Consider the following 22,643-nt stretch of genomic DNA (forward strand, 5'->3'; position numbering starts at 1 on the left):
CATATCATCTTGCTTAGACTACTGTAACTCCCTTCTCAGTGGTGTTCCTTACAAAACTATCTGCCATCTTCAGTATTTACAGAACGCGTCCAGTTTATACTCCTCCTGCCAACTTACAAAACTCTACATGTTTCACCACCAGCCTATTTAGCCGAGCTCCTGAACCCTTAGTGCCCTGCCTGAACACCCAGGTCCTCTGACTCAGGTCATCTAGTTGTCCCAAAATTTAGACTGGCCATGTTTGGAGGCAGATCTTTCAGCCTCATGTCCCCCAAACTATAGAACACATTACCATTATCTCTCCGTGACTGACCTTCACTTTCCTCCTCTAAAGCTTTTCTCAGTACTTTCCCTCTTCTCCTCACTTACTTACGTTTTTTTCCTCCTGCCTCCGCAAAGCGACCTTGAGTTTGAGAAACGCTCTATATAAGTTGAATTATTATCTCTAGTAACTCTGAACAGAGCACTGACTGTCAAAAGTTTAAGGACACTTCGCCTTACTTTGAAATACTTACTTTGCTTGATCTTCACTGAACTGATGCTTTTGGGTATATTTATCTTCAACACTCAGCTTCATGTTCTTCCTTGGTATGAAGAGCAGATTTTACCTAAATAATGATTTGACAGTTTTATTTTCCAAACTATTGTTAAAAGTACATATTGAAGCTTCTTTGGTCAAATTATTTCCTCTTTTGAGCATGATTCCCAATATTCTCACAAATATTTACACATGTGATATTGCTTTCCTCTAAACAAGTCTGCTTAGTCTATGTTGATATTGCGAATCAACAATCAAGATATGCTTATTTATTTTAAAACATATTTTAAAAAGTCTCCTAAACACTGTAATTACTGGCACTGATACTGTAATTAGATGCATCACATTCAGTGATGGTGCTGATTTGCATGATTTCCGAATATTTTACGTATTTGATGTAGGTTGCTTTATAGAAATGTGTTAAACCTGCCATGGGGGGGGGGGGGTTGACCCCCAGGAAGTTCACACTTTTAACAGAGAGCTGACACGCCCATGTTGAACAGGACACTCCTGAATTTCTGAATGAACTCATTGGCCCGGTAGGAGTCAGATTTCAATTTAATCTGACACCATTAAATCAGCTAACAATGGGGAGTGGAGCAGTAGGACACCTCAGTGCTAACTGAGCACTGAACAGTGCTTTCTGTACAGTGTTGTAGTTGGGGTCTGGGCCAGGATCATCTTAGGGGTTATAGTTAAGTTACAGCAGAAATATACTCAATGCAACTACATAAACGCAAATGAAAACGCCTGGACAATGCACTGTAAATACACGATCCTACGGTGCAAACTCAATGTGCATTCTCACACTACTGGGGCTACTAAAGCACTCAGTAATCAAGGGAACAATAGAGGACAAATTAGAGCATCTGTAAATGGGATCTACCGTTCTTCCAACACATAGAGGACAAATTAGAATGTTTGTAAACGGGATCTACTGTTATTCCAACAGCCCCAGAGATTAATTATATGGAAAGCAGAGGAATCTGAGTTGCTTTATTTGTTCTATTGGACACATTTTTGAACATTTGTGTACTTGTGTGAAGTATGTTTTTGGCTGTCAGGGGTTAGAGTTAGGAGTTAGGGTTAGTTTTGGGGTTGACGGGTGATTTAACAATATTATTGTTGCAATGTCAACAATCCTGAACCGTGATGTTATTCTTGCATTAACACAGTCATTGGAAACTTTGCCGCTTGTTGCATGTGTGCTCATGGTTACTTTGTGTGGATGAAGCCGACCACATGTCAAGCTATTTTTAGACCAGAAGTGGTAACTGTGGTGCTGCTTCACCGCTGCTGTGCAACTTTAATACAATCCCAAATTAGTCAAAGAAACCTTTGTCTATTTATTTGCCACCTGCAGCACATGTCCGTGCGGGGCAGTGTCATGCTCAGATAGAACCAAGCATGATCAGAGATTTTGAGAAACGCATGAATGTATTTTATATAAATGTTGAGGTTGAGAGCTTAGAAATTAGTATTTAGGGTTCAGGTTAAGGGTTTAGGGGTTAGGGGTTAGTGTTAAAGGTGTTTAGGGTTTAATGTGAAGGGTATAGGGCTTTGTGTTAAGGGTTTATGGTTTAGGGGTTAGAAGTTAAGGGTTAGTGTGAAGGGGTTAGGGGTTATAGAAGGCTTTGTGTGCATTGTACCAGGCTGTGTGTAGTTAGGGTTAGTGTTAAGGGGTTAGTGTTTAAAGGTTAGGGGTTATAGAAGGCTTTGTGTGCTCTGTACCAGGCTGTAACTGTCACATGCTTTCCCTCCACAGTTCATTGACAGTGATGAGGAGAATGATGGCTTTGCAGACACAGATGAGGAGGTCTCTAACGGCAGAGTCGGCCTGCTGAATGGCAGCGGCCCGCCGTACTTCCACAGCTACCTCTACATGAAAAGTGAGCATTACGTTTATTAATTATTACATTAATTAATTAATGAACACTGAGTTACATACTCAGTATTACAGCAGAATGATCTCTCTCTTTGGATCAAGCCTGGGCTGGGGGTTAGGATTGGAGTTACTCTTAGGTGGTCTGATGATCATGTTGAATATCCCCTCTCAGGTGGTCTGATGATCATGTTGAATATCCCCTCTCAGGTGGTCTGATGATCATATTGAATAACCCCTCTCAGGTGGTTTAATGATCATATTGAATATCCCCCTCTCAGGTGGTCTGATGATCATATTGAATATCCCCCTCTCAGGTGGTCTGATGATCATATTGAATATCCCCTCTCAGGTGGTCTGATGATCATATTGAATATCCCCCTCTCAGGTGGTCTGATGATCATATTGAATATCCCCTCTCAGGTGGTCTGATGATCATATTGAATATCCCCTCTCAGGTGGTCTGATGATCATATTGAATATCCCTCTCAGGTGGTCTGATGATCATATTGAATATCCCCCTCTCAGGTGGTCTGATGATCATATTGAATATCCCTCTCAGGTGGTCTGATGATCATATTGAATATCCCCCTCTCAGGTGGTCTGATGATCATGTTGAATATCCTCTCTCAGGTGGTCTGATGATCATGTTGAATATCCCCTCTCAGGTGGTCTGATGATCATATTGAATGTCCCCTCTCAGGTGGTCTGATGATCATGTTGAATATCCTCTCTCAGGTGGTCTGATGATCATGTTGAATATCCCCTCTCAGGTGGTCTGATGATCATATTGAATGTCCCCTCTCAGGTGGTCTGATGATCGTGTTGAATAACCCCTCTCAGGTGGTCTGATGATCATATTGAATAACCCCTCTCAGGTGGTCTGATGATCGTGTTGAATAACCCCTCTCAGGTGGTCTGATGATCATATTGAATAACTCCTCTCAGGTGGTCTGATGATCATATTGAATATCCCTCTCAGGTGGTCTGATGATCATATTGAATATCCCTCTCAGGTGGTCTGATGATTGTGTTGAATAACCCCTCTCAGGTGGTCTGATGATCATATTGAATAACCCCTCTCAGGTGGTCTGATGATCGTGTTGAATAACCCCTCTCAGGTGGTCTGATGATCATATTGAATGTCCCCTCTCAGGTGGTCTGATGGTCTTATGGAATGTCCCTCTCAGGTGGTCTGATGGTCTTATGGAATGTCCTCTTGTCCTCTCTCAGGTGGTCTGATGATCCCGTGGCGGCGGCGCTGGTGCGTGCTGAAGGACGAAACGTTTATGTGGTTCCGGGCGAAGCAGGACTCGGTCAGGTGTGGCTGGCTGTATAAGAAAGGCGGAGGGATGTCGACTCTGAGCCGCAGGAACTGGAAGATGCGCTGGTTCGTGCTGAGAGATGCTAAACTGATGTACTACGAAAACGATAGCGAGGAGAAGCTGAAAGGAACCATCGACATCCGCACAGCCAAGTGAGTGTCGTCACACACAAACGAGTTTTCTGCTGTCACCTCACTGTGGCTGTGCTTGTTTATTTATTTGTTTAATGTTTGATTTTGTTTATAGGGAGATCGTAGATAACCATGAGAAAGAGAACGCTCTGAACATCGTCACTGAGGACAGAACTTACCAGATCTACGCAGAAACTCCAGAGGAGGCCAGGTACTCCCCTCACTGACCCTTAAAGACTTATGCAAAGTGTGTACTTCTGCTGTTTAATCACATGATTTCTCAGAGCTGCTGTTGCATTTATTTTATATGCAGATAATGTGATCTTTCAAAGCTGAATAGTCATAGATTTTTATTTAGTTGGTGTCAAAAACTACCATTATGAATAAGAAAACACATGAATAAGTACATAAATCACATTTTATTGCTACTCTGATTAAGCAAATCAATAATAATCTCTTATTCTTCTGAACTGCACTCTGAATGAGCTCAAACACTCAATCAGAAACTTTCACAGTACATCTAACAAAACATCTTTTATACAGTGACAGGAAACACAGTGGCTCTCAGAAAGCTCCAATTCCAGACTGACCAACGTCGACATGCACACATTACATCGTCAACAACATGACATACACAATTGCTAACTTCTCAGAACATATCACTGTCAAGACATTCGGTTCCATAGTTATAATGAAGCCCAAAACACACCATCACTGCTAATGTTTAAACTGAATATCTTCATAATCAGCAATATTCTACAGATCTTCTCCCTCACTTTTGTAATATTACATTTGGTTTCCATGCATTTAAAAAATATAAAACTGGGTGATTTTTTTCCCTTTACAAACTTAATTTTATTTATTTATATTTTTCTCTCTCCAGTCTTAGTTTATTATAGCAACCAAAGAGTGTACAGAGTATGACACTGTGTTCTGCAATGCATTGCGATGACAGTTACCACATAAACCTCATATTTATACATGCAAAACACACAAGTACATTATCATCCTAAACAAAAAGGCTGCTAAACTCTAAAAGCACTGAATCCAGAGTTGTTTGAACTCCTGTCACATCTTTATTCTTTAGCTCTCCTGTTTTACATAATGTTGCTGGTGTTGCTTCGTTGTTTTTATGTTTTATGTGATGTGTGTATTATATTATGTTACCCTAAGAAAAATAAAGTTTAAGAAACATAAATAAATAAACAGTGCTGGTATTTTGAGCTGCTGCGCCCCCCTGTGGTGGTGTAGGATGTGTGCAGTGTCTCTGTAACTCACTCCTGTGTTTATTTCTCCACAGTGGCTGGTTCAGTGTGCTGAGTCGAGTTCACAGCGCCACCCCAGAGCAGCTGATGGAAATGCAGCACGAACAAGCCAACCCCAAGAACGCTGTGGTGACATTTCTATCAATTATAAATAAATAAAACTTTATTTACGTTTCATACATCTGGCATGCAACTCAAAGTTAATGCAAACTATATATGAAAAAGGTTCACAGAACAAGATAACTCATTAAAAACGGAAATAAAAAAGACTTTGACAAAGAAGTATAAATGTTAGAAGTAAAAAATTATATATAGTAAAGTAAGCAAGTAAGTAAAGTAGCAAAATAAGTAAAGTAAAACCGGTAAGATAATAAAGTAGTGTGGATAGAACGCAAAATCAAGCAACTGTGAAATAAACTGTTAATATACTTTTAAGCTACTGCTAAAGTAATTTTTTTTTTTTTTACAAATATCAAAGATCACAATGCCAGTTTATTGAAGCATCAGAAAAAGTCTCTGCTTCTCTACCTTCCCTGTTTACATTTTATGGAAAATAATGTATCAGTCTATATGAAGGCGGAAAAAAATTCCAAAACAAGTAAATTCCAAAATAAACTGCCAACATGACGTAGTTCCATAGATGTCACAGTGTATATTGCTGACTGTGAAAGGTGTGAGAATTGACTAGGAGAACAGTATACAAGGAGAATAAAAGTGGGCCGAAAACAGAGCCGTATGGAACACCACACAGAATAGCGTATCTTTTAGAGCTGTGTTTATCCAGGCTAACAAAATATCATCCTCACTCTCAAACTAACTGAAGACTGACATAATGTTCCAGTCTATGATGTTGAGCCTAAATTTTGCTTGTGGTTTTTCCTTCTAGGGAACTCTGGACGTCGGGCTCATTGACTCAGTATGTGCCTCGGACAACCCTGACAGGTAGCATTAAAGTTTAACAGAACATAATAGAAAATGATTATAAAGCCTGTGCTCTAGCATAACTTTCCCATAATCCTGTTCTCTCAGGCCCAACTCATTCGTCATCATCACAGCCAACCGTGTGATCCACTGCAACACAGACCTGCCAGAAGAGATGCACCACTGGATCGGCCTGCTGCAGAAACCCAGAGGAGAATCACGCATCGACGGCCAGGACTTCATAGTGAGAGGTAAGAATCCTATCCTCTCCACAGTGAGGTGCGTGGTCAGCTGATTAAACTTAAGATTAAAGTTCAACTAATTGAACTTGACTGACTAATTGTAAGGGGTAATGACAGTAAATGGTGCTTTTGTAATTTGTTATTTTATTTTTTTCTGCTACTTTCTTTGAATTTGGTTTACGTAGCAAAAAAAAAGTATTTTATTTCCATACTGTGCAGCATTAGTCATTTTTGACATGATCTTTACAAATCAAATGTGATAATAGAGTGTATAGATCACATTATTAAAGAAGAAAGGCAGAAATAGCTGCTCGTTGTGTCAGCACTGAAACCTTCCTGCAGAGTTTAGCTCCAACGCCACACCTGGTCCATCTGATAATTGTACCTGCTGAGCTGTGCAGTACAACATTCATTATAGACTGTGGAATAAACTAATCGGCTGATTGCTGTGATGAATTCATTTTTCAGCATTTTCAGTAAAATGTTTTTGTGTATCAGGTTGGCTGCATAAGGAGATGAAGTCCAGCAGTAAGAGCACCTCTCTGAAGCTGAAGAAACGCTGGTTCGTTCTGACCAATAACTCTCTGGATTATTATAAGTCGTCGGAGCGCAGCGCGTCTAAACTGGGCACGCTGGTGCTGAACAGCCTGTGTTCCATCGTCCAGCCTGACGAGAGGGTCTTCAAGGAGACAGGTGAGAAATCCACACAGCCGGCAGCATTCTGGACTTTTTAGGAATGTTTACCCCCTTATTGTGATAATCTGAATCTTTTTTGCTGATAATATTAAAAAATACACATCTAAATATTTGTGCCAATGTTAGTGACAGTACTACTTTGGAAATAAAACTAAAGGTCACGTCCACTTTCTTCCCTTGTTGTGATGTCACTCATCAGCACTCAAACCTTTCAGGTGTTCAGAGCACCTCTGGACCACAAGAGTTTCAATATGAGCTTCTAAAATAGTTTGTAAAGGAAAACTATTTGGATAAAATCTGCTCTTCACACCAAGAAAGTGCTTTGATAAACGTGAAGCTACACTCTTACAAAGTTGTTCAAGGGTTCTTTACTGAAGATAATGGTCATAAATATCCTCTGTGCATGGAAAAAACGTTCTTCTCTAAGACGGAAAACGTGTTGTTTCACGTTTTTTTTAAGAGCCTTTTGAAAAACATGGTTCTGTGTAGTTCCAAAATGGAGGTTGTAAAAAAACCATAGACACATTATTGGTACTATAAAGAACTATGAAGATGAGAATAAATCTACCCAAAGGATTAGCACATAGCTGCTCTATGCTAACATAACCAGGGATTTTTTTCAACTTTTTACTGAAAGGTAAGAAAAATTAAATTTTAAAATACAGTGAGGTGTCTCCAGACCTTTGCTGTGCAGTGAACTCTTTATACGAATCACCTCATTGATCTGGTTTGTGACTCACTCCCTCATATTTAGCTTGCTGAAAATTGTCCACAAGGGGGCGATATTAACAATGAAATAATTTTTGGTGTTTTGCATCAGTGACACCTTGTTTATAGCTTTTGCCCCTCTGTGCTTCTTTTTAAAGCTCACACAGATTGAAAAAACAAAGCTTGTCTTAACTTAAAAGAAAGTGACCCTTAAACTTTTGATTGTACTGAACTTGGAATAATAAGTTGCATCATGTCCTGATAATGTCCTCCTCCTCCTCAGGTTACTGGAACATTATAGTCCACGGGCGGAAGCACTCGTACCGTCTGTACACTAAGCTGCTGAACGAGGCTATGAGATGGGCCTCTGCCATACAGAACGCCATCGACAACAAGGTTCCCATAGAGACGCCCACTCAACAGCTCATCAGAGACATCAAGGTAACGTCACCGATGATCAGGCATGGATGAGGTTATTCATGGGGGGAAATGTGAACTCATATTATTGTTAAGTTAATCAGGCATGATAAGGTTGAACAAGGTGTGTAGATTAGAATAAAAACTGAAATAAATGTTTTAAACATGTAAATATGTTTTTTTGCTGACAGAAGCAGCTGATTATAAACCAGCACAGGATGAGCTGTGTGAACAGTACAAGCACACACTATAAAAGAAAACGATGGTTCTTCAAGGGTTCTATATAGAACCATCAACACTCAAAGAACCTGTGCATGATTAAAGGATTCTTCTATTGTTACAAGCTTGACATCATAACAGTAGCAGAACCCTTTTTGGTGCTTTATAGAACCCTTTTCAAAAAGGTTCTTTGTAGAACCATCCACAGCACATTCTCCATCAATCTGAAGAACGCTTTCACCATGCAAAGAACCATTCAATCATGCAAAGGGTTCTTTGAGTGTTCATGGTTCTATATAGAAGCATTTTCTTTAGTAAAGAACCCTTTTTAAAGGGTGTACAGTGTAATGTTATCGTGCTGTAGATCTGCTGGTACTGTGTTCAATCACACACATCTAAAACCCAAAAATAAATCACTGAGTTAACCCAACCCTCCGGTAGAGAGTCACCCCTCACACTCACCGCACACGGTAAATGAGTGTTAAACCTTCAGTGGTTTCTTGGGTCGAGCAGTAACAGAACCTGTACTGTATGCATGTATGAATGACACAACAAGCACAACAAACAACTCTGTACTGGCAAGATTGTAGATAACAAAAGGCCTTTGTTGGGCGTGGCTTCAGAAATGTCCCAGCCAAAAAAATAAACAAAAATCTCACTCTAAGTAGGGAAACACAACATTGTCTGATAACCACCAAAACAAAAACACAATCAAAAGACAAATCACTTCCCGAACTCCCTGACACAGAAAACAAACCCCAGCCAAACCCCACTACCTGTAAAGTGCTATTTATAGTGGAACAAGTTGCTCACGTTTTGTCGTTTTTCAGTTTTTACATAATTTGAAAATGCCTGTTGCCCTTTACACTGTGTGTAAATTACATGATGAATGGACCAAAAGAAACGATGTATAAAAAAAAAAAAAAGTTGGAAAAAATTCTGGTTCCATTGACTTACATTAAGAGTAAAGTATGTTCTCCTTTAAAGTTACCCTTTTGATGGTAGATACAAGGTTTTGATCTGACAGTAGCAAAGTACTTACTATACATTTACAATTCTCCTGACAGATTTACAGTGTTTCAGAGGTAGATGAACACAGCCTGAGGAGTCTCGCCCCAGTCATGTCCTCATCTTTTATTATATGATTATACTCATCTGTATCAAACCCCTGCCTGCTGCATGGAACACAGTAGTGTTATCCACTAAGCTATATAGGTTTATTTATAAGGTACTTAACGCAGCAGAATGGGCAGAATCATTAAATGGAATTAGACTCTGAGTCTTGGACATAAAGCAAAGAAATTTAACCGGGCTTGAACTCACGATCAGAGTTTAATGGCATCCAAAATGAGAAATTGACCTAGTGAGCATAAATCTGCGTCCACCACAGAAGGTTCTGTGAAGACAGTGGTCACCAGCCCTCCTCCAGTAGATCAACTTTCTTGCAGAGTTTAATTCCAACCTGCATCTCACAATTTCCCCCTCCCCTCACCTAACACTGTAGTGTCTGATCCAGCCAATAAGGGTCTCCTGAAGAAGATCATTAGCTGGAGCAGATTGTAGGTGGAACAAGATTCAACAGAAAGTAGCTCTCCCAGATCAGGGTTAGTGACCACTCTTTTAATGGATCTAGCTAGGTGATGGGCATTATGGAAAACATGGCCAGGAACACTGGAACATGACAGGAGTGCAATAACAGTCCAATCTAAAAATCTTAAATATTTTCTTGTTGGATAGAATATTTGAATATTATTGTTTAAAGATGCAGATATAACACCTGTTTAAAGCGCTCATCCCTGCTCAGAGTGGACTTGCTGATTGTGATAAGGTGCTTTGAGGAGTAAAGTGGACTTTGTGACTGTGTCCGTTTCAGCTGTTGAAGCGTAGCCCTGTAGAGTCCGGCAGGCTCTCCCTCAGGACTAAACGCTGTAGTGTTGAATGAGGTACAGGCAGTGTGAGCTCTCAGTGTGTCCTCTCTGCAGTGCTTTCCTTTCTTCAGCTGCTCTGATCTTCTGATTGATCTTCGTGCAGTGCTTTTCTCTTCACCCTCAAAAACAAAGTGTTGGTGTTATCACTAGGGATGTGCATTCCGAGTATCCTTAGGAGTTCATGGACAGATATCTGATAAACTGCACCGAAGAAAAAAATCAACAAAAAGCTGACTTTGGACAAAAGTGCAGAACTGTGTGCTTCTTCAGAAGAGCTAATGAGCTAATGCTACCTAGTACAGCGTCAGTAGCTAAGGAGTGCTCGTGATCTACGAGAGGACTTTTCTCCTCAGTGGACGAGCTAACTTCAGCTAATAGTTAGCGAAAAGACTGCATTTGAGCTACCTCTACCTTCTTAGTTACGCTCTTAACAACACGTCCCTGACAACATGCTCACATTTTGGTTTTCTAATGACAAAGTAAAACTGTAAAAAAACACAATTTCCTCGAATTCTATTGTGTATTGTATGTTTTGTGTCTTCCTGTGATGAAACATGACAAATACTTGGATAGTGAGCAGCAACTTGGCACCTTGAACAGGTAACTAACTACTCGAGTACTAATGCACATCCCTAGTTATCACTACTTTAATATGTAGAACACATCATATCTCTGACATAACGGGACACACAGATGTGTTAATAAAAGAGATAGGACATGTGGATTTTAACACATCTGCTTTGAGAGTGATATGTTCCCTAGTGGAGCTCATGAAGGTGCTAAGTGAAGTGATTCTTTTCAAAATTAGTGAATATGCTGTTTGGTGTGATTGTGTTCAGGAGAACAGTATGAATGTGGAGGCGGTGGAACAGACGTACTGGAGGAACCCCATCCTGAGATACACTCAGCACCCTCTGCACTCCCCTCTACTGCCCCTGCCCTACGGCGAGGTCAACACCAGCCGTGAGTGCCTTTAAACGCTCAATTACTCTCTATCACACTGCTCTATTACCCTCTACTTAACCCTCTATTACCTTCTAACACGCTGCTCTATTACCCTCTACTTAACCCTCTGTTAGCTTCTAACACACTGCTCTATTACCCTCTACTTAACCCTCTATTACCTTCTAACACGCTGCTCTATTACCCTCTACTTAACCCTCTATTACCTTCTAACACGCTGCTCTATTACCCTCTACTTAACCCTCTATTACCTTCTAACACGCTGCTCTATTACCCTCTACTAAACCCTCTATTACCCTCTACCACGCTGCTCTATTACCCTCTACTATTCCCCTTTATTACCCTCCAACACGCTGCTCTATTACCTTCTACTATACCCTCTATTACCCTCTACCACACTGCTCTATTACCCTTTACTAAACCCTCTATTACCTTCTAACACACTGCTCTATTACCCTCTACGATACACTCGATTACCCTCTAACACACTGCTCTATTACCCTCTACTATACCCTCTATTACCCTCTAACACGCTGCTCTATTACCTTCTACTATACCCTCTATTACCCTCTACCACACTGCTCTTTTACCCTTTACTAAACCCTCTATTACCTTCTAACACGCTGCTCTATTACCCTCTACGATACACTCGATTACCCTCTAACACGCTGCTCTATTACCCTCTACTATACCCTCTATTACCCTCTACCACGCTGCTCTATTACCCTCTAATATACCCTCTATTACCCTCTACCACACTGCTCTTTTACCCTTTACTAAACCCTCTATTACCCTCTAACACGCTGCTCTATTACCTTCTACTATACACTCGATTACCCTCTAACACGCTGCTCTATTACCCTTTACTAAACCCTCTATTACCTTCTAACACGCTGCTCTATTACCCTCTACTATACCCTCTATTACCCTCTAACACGCTGCTCTATTACCCTCTACGATACACTCGATTACCCTCTAACACGCTGCTCTATTACCCTCTACTATACCCTCTATTACCCTCTACCACACTGCTCTATTACCCTTTACTAAACCCTCTATTACCCTCTACCACACTGCTCTTTTACCCTTTACTAAACCCTCTATTACCCTCTAACACGCTGCTCTATTACCTTCTACTATACACTCGATTACCCTCTAACACACTGCTCTTTTACCCTTTACTAAACCCTCTATTACCTTCTAACACGCTGCTCTATTACCCTCTACGATACACTCGATTACCCTCTAACACACTGCTCTTTTACCCTTTACTAAACCCTCTATTACCCTCTACCACACTGCTCTTTTACCCTTTACTAAACCCTCTATTACCCTCTAACACGCTGCTCTATTACCTTCTACTATACACTCGATTACCCTCTAACACACTGCTCTTTTACCCTTTACTAAACCCTCTATTACCTTCTAACACGCTGCTCTATTACCCTCTACTATACCCTCTATTACCCTCTAACACGCTGCTCTATTACCCTCTACTATACCCTCTATTACCCTCTACCACGCTGCTCTATTACCCTCTAATATACCCTCTATTACCCTCTACCACACTGCTCTTTTACCCTTTACTAAACCCTCTATTACCTTCTAACACGCTGCTCTATTACCCTCTACGACACACTCGATTACCCTCTAACACGCTGCTCTATTACCCTCTACTATACCCTCTATTACCCTCTAACACGCTGCTCTATTACCTTCTACTATACACTCGATTACCCTCTAACACGCTGCTCTATTACCCTCTACTATACACTCGATTACCCTCTAACACGCTGCTCTATTACCCTCTACTACACCCTCTATTACCCTCTAACACGCTGCTCTATTACCCTCTACCACACTGCTCTATTACCCTCTACCACACTGCTCTGAGCTATGATGGCTCTAATTGGTCCAAAATGAATGATTTAATGAATGATTCTCAGAACGGTTTAATAACTGTTCTAATCTCTCTCTCTCCCTCTCTCTCTCCCTCTCCCTCTCTCTCTGTCTCTCTCTCTCCCTCTCCCTCTCCCTCTCCCTCTCTCTCTCCCTCTCCCTCTCTCTCTCCCTCTCCCTCTCTCTGCAGTCCAAAAGGAGAAGGGTTACTCCAGTCTTCAGGACGAGGCGGTGAAGATGTTTAACTCTCTGCAGGAGATGGAGGCGGTCTCGGACCCCGTGCCCATCATTCAGGGCATCCTGCAGACATGCCAGGACCTGCGGCCGCTCAGAGACGAGGTCTACTGTCAGCTGATCAAACAGACCAATCACGTGCCTCAGCCCAACAGCCCTGCCAACCGCGCCCACTGGCACCTGCTCACCTGCATGAGCTGCACCTTCCTGCCCAGCCGCGCCATCCTGCGCTACCTGAGGTTCCACCTGAAGAGGTACTGCATGGGGTCCTGAACTTCACCCACCAAAACCCACCATCGTGCTCACACAGCACCCTTTATCACTGATGGGCATTTCGAGTAGTTTTTTGGTGGAGAACCATAACAAAGAGGAGAAATTCAGTACTAGAATTAAAGATTCAGAAAAATGAGTCATATCTAAATGCTAACTGGTCACCAGAGGGAAGTGTTTGTTCTGTGAGCCTTTCAGAGCAAAACAGAGCCACTCGATCGAAAAAGGGACGAGTACTCTAACTGTAACTAATGTCTGTCTCAGGATCAGGGAGCTGTTTCCTGGAACAGAGATCGAGCAGTTTGCTGCATTTATTGGTGAATCTCTGAAGAAGACGAAGACTCGCGAGTTCGTCCCGTCTCAGGAAGAGATCGTGGCTCTGCGGAGCAGACAGGAAATGACCACCACCGTTTACTGCCACGGAGGAGGGTCCTGCAAAATCTCCATCAACTCCCACACCACTGCAGGAGAGGTGAGTCCTTTTACCCAACACTGTACACACAAAAGTGTTTGATGCTGTCTCAGCAGGCTGTGTGAAGTTTTCCCACAGTACAGACCCCTGCTCTACAGCATGTGGTGGTCAGTGATTTGACCTACATACTGAGAGGTGTTTCATTTGCTGTTTGTCTGTGTGTGTTTGTGTCTCTGTGTGTGTGTGTGTGTGTGTGTGTGTGTGTGTGTGTGTGTGTGTGTGTGTGTGCGCGGTATATGTGTATGTATGTGTGTCTGTGTGTGTGTGTGTGTGTGTGCGCGGTATATGTGTATGTATGTGTGTCTGTGTGTGTGTGTGTGTGTGTGTGAGTGTGTGCATGTGTGTGCATGGTTGCGTGTGATTATCTGTGTATGTGGTGTGTGTTTGGTTGTATGTGTGGTCTGTGTGTGTATGTGTGTGTATGTATTTGTGTATTCGTGTGCGTGTTTGTGCATCTGATTCTGTGTCCATATGTCTGTCTGTCTGTCTGTATTTATGTATGTGTGATGTATGTATGGTGTGTATGAATGTGTGTATGGTGTGTATGTGTGTATGGTGTATCTGCCCCGTGTGGTGTGTATGTGTGTATGGTGTGTATGGTGTGTCTGCCCCGTGTGGTGTGTATGTGTGTATGGTGTGTATGGTGTGTCTGCCCCGTGTGGTGTGTATGTGTGTATGTGTGTATGGTGTGCTGTATGTGTGTGTGTATGTGTGTATGGTGTGTACGGTGTGTCTGCCCCGTGTGGTGTGTATGTGTGTATGTGTGTATGGTGTGCTGTATGTGTGTGTATGTGTGTATGTGTGTATGGTGTGTCTGCCCCGTGTGGTGTGTATGTGTGTATGGTGTATCTGCCCCGTGTGGTGTGTATGTGTGTATGGTGTGTATGGTGTGTCTGCCCCGTGTGGTGTGTATGTGTGTATGTGTGTATGGTGTGCTGTATGTGTGTGTATGTGTGTATGGTGTGTCTGCCCCGTGTGGTATGTATGTGTAGGTGGTGGAGAAGCTGATCCGTGGTTTGGCGATGGAGGACAGTAGAAACATGTTTGCTCTGTTTGAGCACAGCAGCTCGCTGGACCGCGCTGTGGAGAGCCGCGTGATTGTGGCCGACGTTCTGGCTAAATTTGAGCGGTCAGTGCTCACACTACACTCACTGTCCACTTTATTAGAAACACGTACCCTGTGCTTCCACTCATTGGCCACTTTGTTAGAAACACCTACATTGTGCTTCCGCTCACTGGCCACTTTATTAGAAACACCCACCTTGTGCTTCCGCTCACTGGCCACTTTATTAGAAACACCTACCTTGTGCTTCCACTCACTGGCCACTTTATTAGAAACACCCATTCAGACCATGTTACACTTTGTAAAGGCCGTATTCAGAATACAGTTACTGTTCACATTTTCACATTTCTAAAGGAATACTTTTAGATTACACACCCACTAAATTAAAAAAACATACAGTCTTCAAAGGAAACACCATCAGTGTTTATTAACTGTTTATGAAATCCTGAGTAGACCTAAATCAGTGTGATGAGTCAGTTACTTACCTCAGTATTTCTGAGATCCTCTGAGAATTTATCAATATAATCATCTCCTCAGTAGTGGACGTGAGTGATGAGTTTAGCATCATGTTGTACTGGACTGGTTCTTGGGGGTTTATGGGAGCAAGGTGGACTGAAACAGGAGGTGAAGAAAAAAGTGGAGAATTTTGTAATTTCATTAAAACATATTAACAGAATAATTACATGAAAGAAAACTGCCGACCAGTAACAGTGATTTTCCCATGTTGCTTATCAGTATGTATTGTAAATGTATTCTGAATACGTTACCTTTATGTACTGTAATGGAACACATTACTGAATACATTCAGGACAGTGTACTCAGTATTCAGACATCACTGCTTTTTCAGTACTTAGCCCAACTCTGATCATATACATTTATACGTCTCTATACATACAGGTGCAGTGTATAGATAATAAACACATGAACCGTATACACACAGTAAATATGTGTATAACGTCAGACCAGGTCATTCTCATTAGTGCTGTGCAGAGAGGAGTGTGTGCTGGGCTGTTTATCCTCAGTGTGTGTGTATGTTGGTCCAGGCTAGCAGCCACAGAAGCAGAAGAGGAAGGACAGTGGAAGCTTTATTTCAAGCTGTACTGCTTCCTGGATGTGGAGAGCATGCCCAAAGAGGGGGTGGAGTTTGTCTTCATGTTTGAGCAGGTCAGTGCATCAATCAACAGGTGATGCTGTTCTCACCTTTGTGCTCGTGAGTGTGTGTAGATTCTGTTCTTACCTAAGAACAAACCCCACATAAGAGAACACTGGTGAGTCAGAGTCTTCGTGAAAACTGCGTAAGTGGGTTTAAGAAGGAATTTCTTCTTAAGGACGGTTGGTGAACGAGGCTCAGGGTCTGGAAAGTGCTGTACAAATAACAAACTGAACTGAATTGAATTTCAGGCTCATGAAAGTTTGATCAGCGGTCATTTCCCGGCGCACGAGGACACCCTGCAGCACCTGGCGGCTCTGCGGCTGCAGTATCTCCACGGCGATGTGGCGCGGGTGTGCTGGAACCTGGAGCAGGTCTACCCCACCGGACGCCTGCGGCGCCGCATACTCACCTTCACCCGCGCCGGGGGGGGCGGGACCACGGCGCCCCAGCTGGACAAACGCAGGAGCAGCTTCCTGGAGGGCACTTTGAGGAGAGGACTGAAGGGCGGGTCGGTGAGGAAACAGCGCAGCCTGCAGGAGGAGCAGATGATGGACATGTGGGTGAAGGAGGAGATGGCAGGAACCAGAGCCAGCATCATGGAGAAATGGAGCCGCCTGCAGGGCCTCAACCAGCACCAGGCCATGCTCAAATACATGAGCATCATCAAAGAGTGGCCCGGATACGGATCCACACTGTTCGACGTGGAGGTGAGCTGCACAGACTGTAATCATTGGCTGATTTTTAGGCCAAATGTGTGATCGGCCAATATTTCTCTAACGTAGCTGATCCTGAGAGCTGATCAGTGGCGTAAAATGTATCAGCCATATTCCACCTCAGACATCATAATGTACAGTGGTGCTTGGAAGTTTATGAACCCTTTAGAATTTTCTATATATCTGCTTAAATTTGACCTAAAATTTCATCAGGTTTTTCACACAAGTCCTAAACATAGAGATAGAGAATCAAATTAAACAAATTAGACCAAAATATTAGATCTGGTCATTTATTTTTTTGAGGAAAATGATCCAGTATTACAGATCTGTGAGGGGCAAAAGTATATGAACCTTTAGGATTAGCAGATAATTTGAAGGTAAAATTAGAGTCGGGTGTTTTCAATCAATGGGATGGCGATCAGGTGTGAGTGACCACTCTGTTTAATTTAAAGAACAGGGATCTCTCACATTCTGATCTTCACAACATGTTTCTCTTTATCTACTTTTAGGACTTGTGTGAAAATCTGATGAAGTTTTAGGCCAAACTTATGCAGAAATATACAAAATTCTAAAGGGTTCACAAACTTTGAAGAACCACTGTAACTGCTGCACCATTTAAGGCGGAAAAGGAAAATTCAAACAAGAAGCTGGCAAATAAGAATCCAATTCAGCCTCATATCTATTTCACTAATGGAAAACATTTTTCCTGAAGTTTATTATTATGTATTTGGCTGCTATTTCACTTAAAACCTGCTGGTTGAACGTGTAGAGCTGTAATTAACACGGATTGTTATCAAAGCTTTGGGGATTCATTACTGTTAGAACATTAGCACCTGAGCGCTAACCTTAGCTTAGCTTACACTGCACTAGCTTCATGATTTGCAGCTTTGGCCAGGACTGAAAATAAAAATAAGCCACCGAACTACAAAACTAGCATTATATCAGGGTATTTGTCCGTACAACGTTTGCGAAGGGTTTTATGGCCATGAAGATTAAAAACAGTGCCATTTGCCTTGGCAGTGCACATCCATGAATTTTTTTGGGGGGGGGTGGAGCTTCTGAAGGAGCACTGAAGGGAGATGTATGTTTGTTTTGTTATTGAGAATCACTTCTGTGCGTCCGGCCCTGCCCTTGATCGCTGACCGGCATCGACCCCAAAAACACTGATCCTTCAATCTCTAGTAAACGCTTCTATTTATGTCAGGAATGAAGTGGGGTTTTTGGATAACGCTGCAGTGCCCCCTACTGTCAGGACTGTTTAACAGCAACTGCTAAAACAAATAAAATAACAATATTAAAAAAATAACAATAATAAAAGAAACTTTGAAGTAGTATTTTGAGTGTACTGCAGACCTGCATGTGCTTGTTGTAGGGTTTGTATTTGTACTTTGTTTTATTTATGTATTTTCAAAATCCACTCTAATATTTGCCACTTTCATGTGTGGTTGTTATTTATTATTTATTCATTCATGAGGCTGGTGGTTAAGCAGTGGTCTGTATGTGTGTGTGTGTGCAGTCTAAAGAAGGCGGCTTTCCTCGAGAGCTCTGGCTGGGAGTCAGTGCTGAGAACGTCTCCGTCTATAAGCGAGGAGAAGCCAAACCTCTGGAGACGTTCCCCTACGAACACATCGTCTTCTTCGGAGCTCCGATGCCCAGCACCTACAAGATCACCGTGGACGGGCGGGACATGTTCTTTGAGACGCCGCAGGTACCAGAGCACATTAGACACAGTGTAGATTCTGGTGCTGCTGCAGTGATTTAAATAATCAAATCTTCATTCATTATGTTGATATTTGTTTGCTTATTCAGTATTTAGAAGCTTTTTTCATCAAACCTTTAGAGCCCAGCAGAATTCGAGAATACTCTTGTGGATCTAGTGGTCAGCCAGTCACAAAGATTGTATGGATGTAGTGTTGATTGGATCTGCTGGGATTACACTGGAAATTCCACCCACAATAGCGTAGAATAAAGGTCAGAAAGGTCAGCATCTCCAGCTTTATCTGCAGTTTGGAGATTGTTCTGCTAAAATTATTGGAAAGTTTTCAGGTTTAAAGATGACACAAAGTGAACAAGTCAATAGCCACACACTCTTTTTTCTCCAGACCTGTATCATTCCACTGACCACCAACTGCTAATTAACAACAGTGGTCACTTTACTCTAAGCTATTACTAACTGTTAAAATAGAATCAAAATTCCACCATAACTCAGTGTGTGAGGTGTAAACAGAGAGATTCAGAGTGGTTTGGTGTGAAATGGTTCAGATGTCTTTACAGTGGTGGTGATAGGAACCAGGGGTCGCCATGACTACAACACAGATATAGACATTTTATTTACTATCCAGAACCACCAGTGAACCTACACGAGTCTTCTGAGTTTATGTGGAATGTTGATGATGAAAATAGTGGAAAATCTGAAATAATAAGTTTTCTTTGGGGACTATTTTGCCTCACAGCGCCCTGCATGTATCCCTCCACCATGAATGGAGTTTAAGTTCTCTAAACTATCATAAAACAGTGTCTCAGTCATCAGGCAGTGAATTCATAACCATTTCATGTAGGAACTTTCTGTGAGGAGCTTTTAGAGGTGGATGTCTGGTTCCTATCACCACCACTGTGAACAGTTCTGACTCTGTAAGTTTATCTAGAACAGAGCGTTTCACACCAAACCACTCTGAACCACTCTGAACCATTCTGAACCGCTCTGTTTACATCTTAACCACTTGCATATGCAGAAATTTACAAAACTCAAGAACATTAGCAGATCAAATTCAGAGCCTGATGTTGGTCCCAACATCCCATGGTACCATGGCAGACATGGTAGAACTACATTTTTTTGGCAGAAGAGACCACCAAAACTAGAAACATTGAAACATTTATTTAACGCTTTTTTAATTATTATTGTAAAGCTTTCGTATAAAACCAATCAACCGATTGAGGTTGTGTGTTATAGTGAACAAAATCACACTGATCTCCTGCGACTGAATCACAGCTGTGAGAGTATTCATGTTCTTTTGCCTAAAAAATGTCTCTGACTGCGACAGGTTGGAGAGATCACCAAGATCATGAAGGCCTACATCAATATGATTGTGAAGAAGCGCTGCAGCGTCCGTTCCGCCTCCAGCTACGGAAGGAATTGGATCAGATGATGGATATCGGCCAATCACAGGGAGGAACACCTCACGTTGGTCCAGGATAAGGATTGTAGAAGCTCAGCACAGCAGAGCTGCATTGAGGAACACGAGTGGCCTCCTGACACCTTCTCCACCACCCCACTGCTGCTGAAACATCTCAGCACTGCTGCTGCATTTGTAACCAAACACATGACCACTACTGCCACATGGTGGCCAATCTGCTGTGGACAGATACATGCAGCAGGAAAAAATGTATTAATGACTTTGGTTGTTTCAGAAAAGGCTTCACTGCGTCTTTAAACCAGTTACCGTGTACCTTAACTCAACAAGGGCTGAGCAGACTTTACGTCAGTTAACTGACATTCCACGTGACATCATTCATCACGATGCCCTGCAGTGATTATCCTCGTTTTAGGAGAACAGATGTGGTGTGTTAGGAGCTAGTGCAACACACTGATGCCTTAAAGCCTTGCTGTTTCTATCTTTAACTCGTCCACCTGTTAAGTCCATGTAAAGTCCAGACGGTGGTTGGCTTAATCACCGGCTGCGTCAGGATGTCTGGGCGAAATAACACTGTCTCTTCCTGAGAAACGCAGTGGTTTTCTTAATTATTATCCTCTGATATCAGCAAGATCGCATTCATACTGTATTATTCTGAGCAGTCAGTGAAGTATTTACTGATTTCTAATATGATTTTTTAGTAGACCTTTTTCTAACGAGCGCATGTAGCCTGGTACCTGAGTGACTGAAGGCCTAAGACGGAGTGTCTGAATATTAGCGGGCGGGTCGGGTATTTATTGTGTTGTATGGTTGGTGGTTTAGTGTAGATGGTATACTGTATGAATACCGAAGCTCGGACCACCGAATTCATTCAGTATGTGTGACGTTTCTAATATGAATGAATGTTGACGGTCACTGCAGTATCAGGGGACGGTGGACAGACGTCATCGTCATGGCAACGAGATCAAAGCCATTTCCATCTCCACTGATGAGTCTGGTTGGCTGCGGGCAGCTGGGCCAGGGTGCACTCACTTAGCAACAACAAAAACCTGCTTTGGAAGAAGAAGAAAAATCACAAAATGATTTTTTTGTAACTGGATTTACAAAATACTTTAATAAATTATTGCATTTCATGATTTGTGCTGTCTGTTATATCCATTTGTCTGAGATCGTCTCAATTGTGTAATGGGGCTCGTGAATCAACGTCATGTCGCACTGCATTATGGGATAGTTGCACCATATTGGCAGGGTTTGTTCGCTGTTTACATGCTACCAATACTTACATACGCTGTAAGAGCTTAAAGAGATGATGCTACCCCCTATGCAAATCTTATACATGGCCATATATGCACATATATGTACGTATATTTTTAAAAATATGCCTGGCCCTTTATGATATATGTTGTTTACATATATTGGACATAAAATATATGGGCTCTACATATATGTCTTATAGGTGGGTGAACACATGCACAATATGTTGATCAAATAAACATAAACATCCTCATGCTGTTAAAAATGTTAGTGTTATCTGTTTGCTCTTATAAAATTATTTGAATGTTTCTTAGAACAATATTTTTATTTCATGTTTTAATGCTTTTATTGCACAGTTTACAGTGTGCATGGTTTTAGAGTTTAGTTTTGTAGCTATTAAGCTAATTTTCACTTCACTTTAGGAAGTATGTGGAAGAAATGAAGATGCATAAAAACATTAGCTAGCATATAGTAATATATGCCATATTGTTTTCCATCACATATTGTTAAATGTGTGCTACACATATATGTTTGAATAGTGATAAATGGATGAAATACATGTCCTGTATTTGAAAATGGCCAATTTCAAAGTTAGGTTGGTTTATATGTTGCATAGGAGGGTAATACGATTCGAAGTTTGATATAAAGAAAATCCATATATGCTAATATATGCAATATATTTGAAATCTCTATATTGCCATATATCAGATTTCTGTATGGTTGGGGGCTCAGTCCTGGTCCTGAAGATCTACCCCCCTGCAGAGTTTAGTTCCAAACCTAATCTAACACACCTGATCCAGGTAATGAAGGCCTTCAGAGAAATCTGAATATTGGATCCAGTTGTGTTGGATCTGAACTCTTCAGGGTGGTAGATCTCCCGAAACAGGACTGAGCACCCCTGCTGAATGGTATTACCATTGTTCAGGCTTGTCATGCTTAAAGGCTGAATCAAAAGAAAAGGGGGCGTGTCTTCACCAAATCCAGAGAGAAGCCAAACATCCTGATAAAATTAGCCGTTCTGGCGGTGCAGATCCAGACAAATGTGCTGACGTTATGTCTTCTTTCATTCCCAGACTTTTTTAGTAGCGGGTGTCTTTAAGTGCCTGTTCTTTTGAGCAATGTAGGATTCACCCAAGAAGTCACCCCAAGCCCACAACTAATGGATATTCCACTCACACACTGGCAGATCCTCAGTTAACTTTTTTAACTGTATTTTCTT

General features: G+C 41.7%; 1 protein-coding gene across 1 annotated transcript in view; it reads left to right on the forward strand.

Annotated features, from left to right (window-relative positions):
- Nucleotides 1-21,304, forward strand: part of myo10l3 (myosin X, like 3) — a 94,587-nt gene extending 73,283 nt beyond the window's left edge. Inside the window, exons 25-40 of the mRNA XM_036575399.1 lie at nt 2,304-2,427; nt 3,654-3,897; nt 3,992-4,087; nt 5,177-5,270; nt 6,028-6,083; nt 6,171-6,313; nt 6,803-6,997; nt 7,992-8,149; nt 11,112-11,235; nt 13,325-13,622; nt 13,903-14,110; nt 15,103-15,239; nt 16,217-16,337; nt 16,575-17,033; nt 18,556-18,747; nt 20,081-21,304. Coding sequence (XP_036431292.1) covers nt 2,304-2,427; nt 3,654-3,897; nt 3,992-4,087; nt 5,177-5,270; nt 6,028-6,083; nt 6,171-6,313; nt 6,803-6,997; nt 7,992-8,149; nt 11,112-11,235; nt 13,325-13,622; nt 13,903-14,110; nt 15,103-15,239; nt 16,217-16,337; nt 16,575-17,033; nt 18,556-18,747; nt 20,081-20,185 — 2,754 coding nt within the window. The 3' untranslated portion in view covers nt 20,186-21,304. The remainder of the gene's footprint in view (nt 1-2,303; nt 2,428-3,653; nt 3,898-3,991; nt 4,088-5,176; nt 5,271-6,027; nt 6,084-6,170; nt 6,314-6,802; nt 6,998-7,991; nt 8,150-11,111; nt 11,236-13,324; nt 13,623-13,902; nt 14,111-15,102; nt 15,240-16,216; nt 16,338-16,574; nt 17,034-18,555; nt 18,748-20,080) is intronic.
- The last annotated feature ends 1,339 nt before the right edge of the window (nt 21,305-22,643 follow it).

The sequence above is a fragment of the Colossoma macropomum genome, unplaced genomic scaffold (assembly GCF_904425465.1).
Source record: "Colossoma macropomum unplaced genomic scaffold, Colossoma_macropomum, whole genome shotgun sequence".
Classification (NCBI taxonomy): Eukaryota; Metazoa; Chordata; class Actinopteri; order Characiformes; family Serrasalmidae; genus Colossoma; species Colossoma macropomum.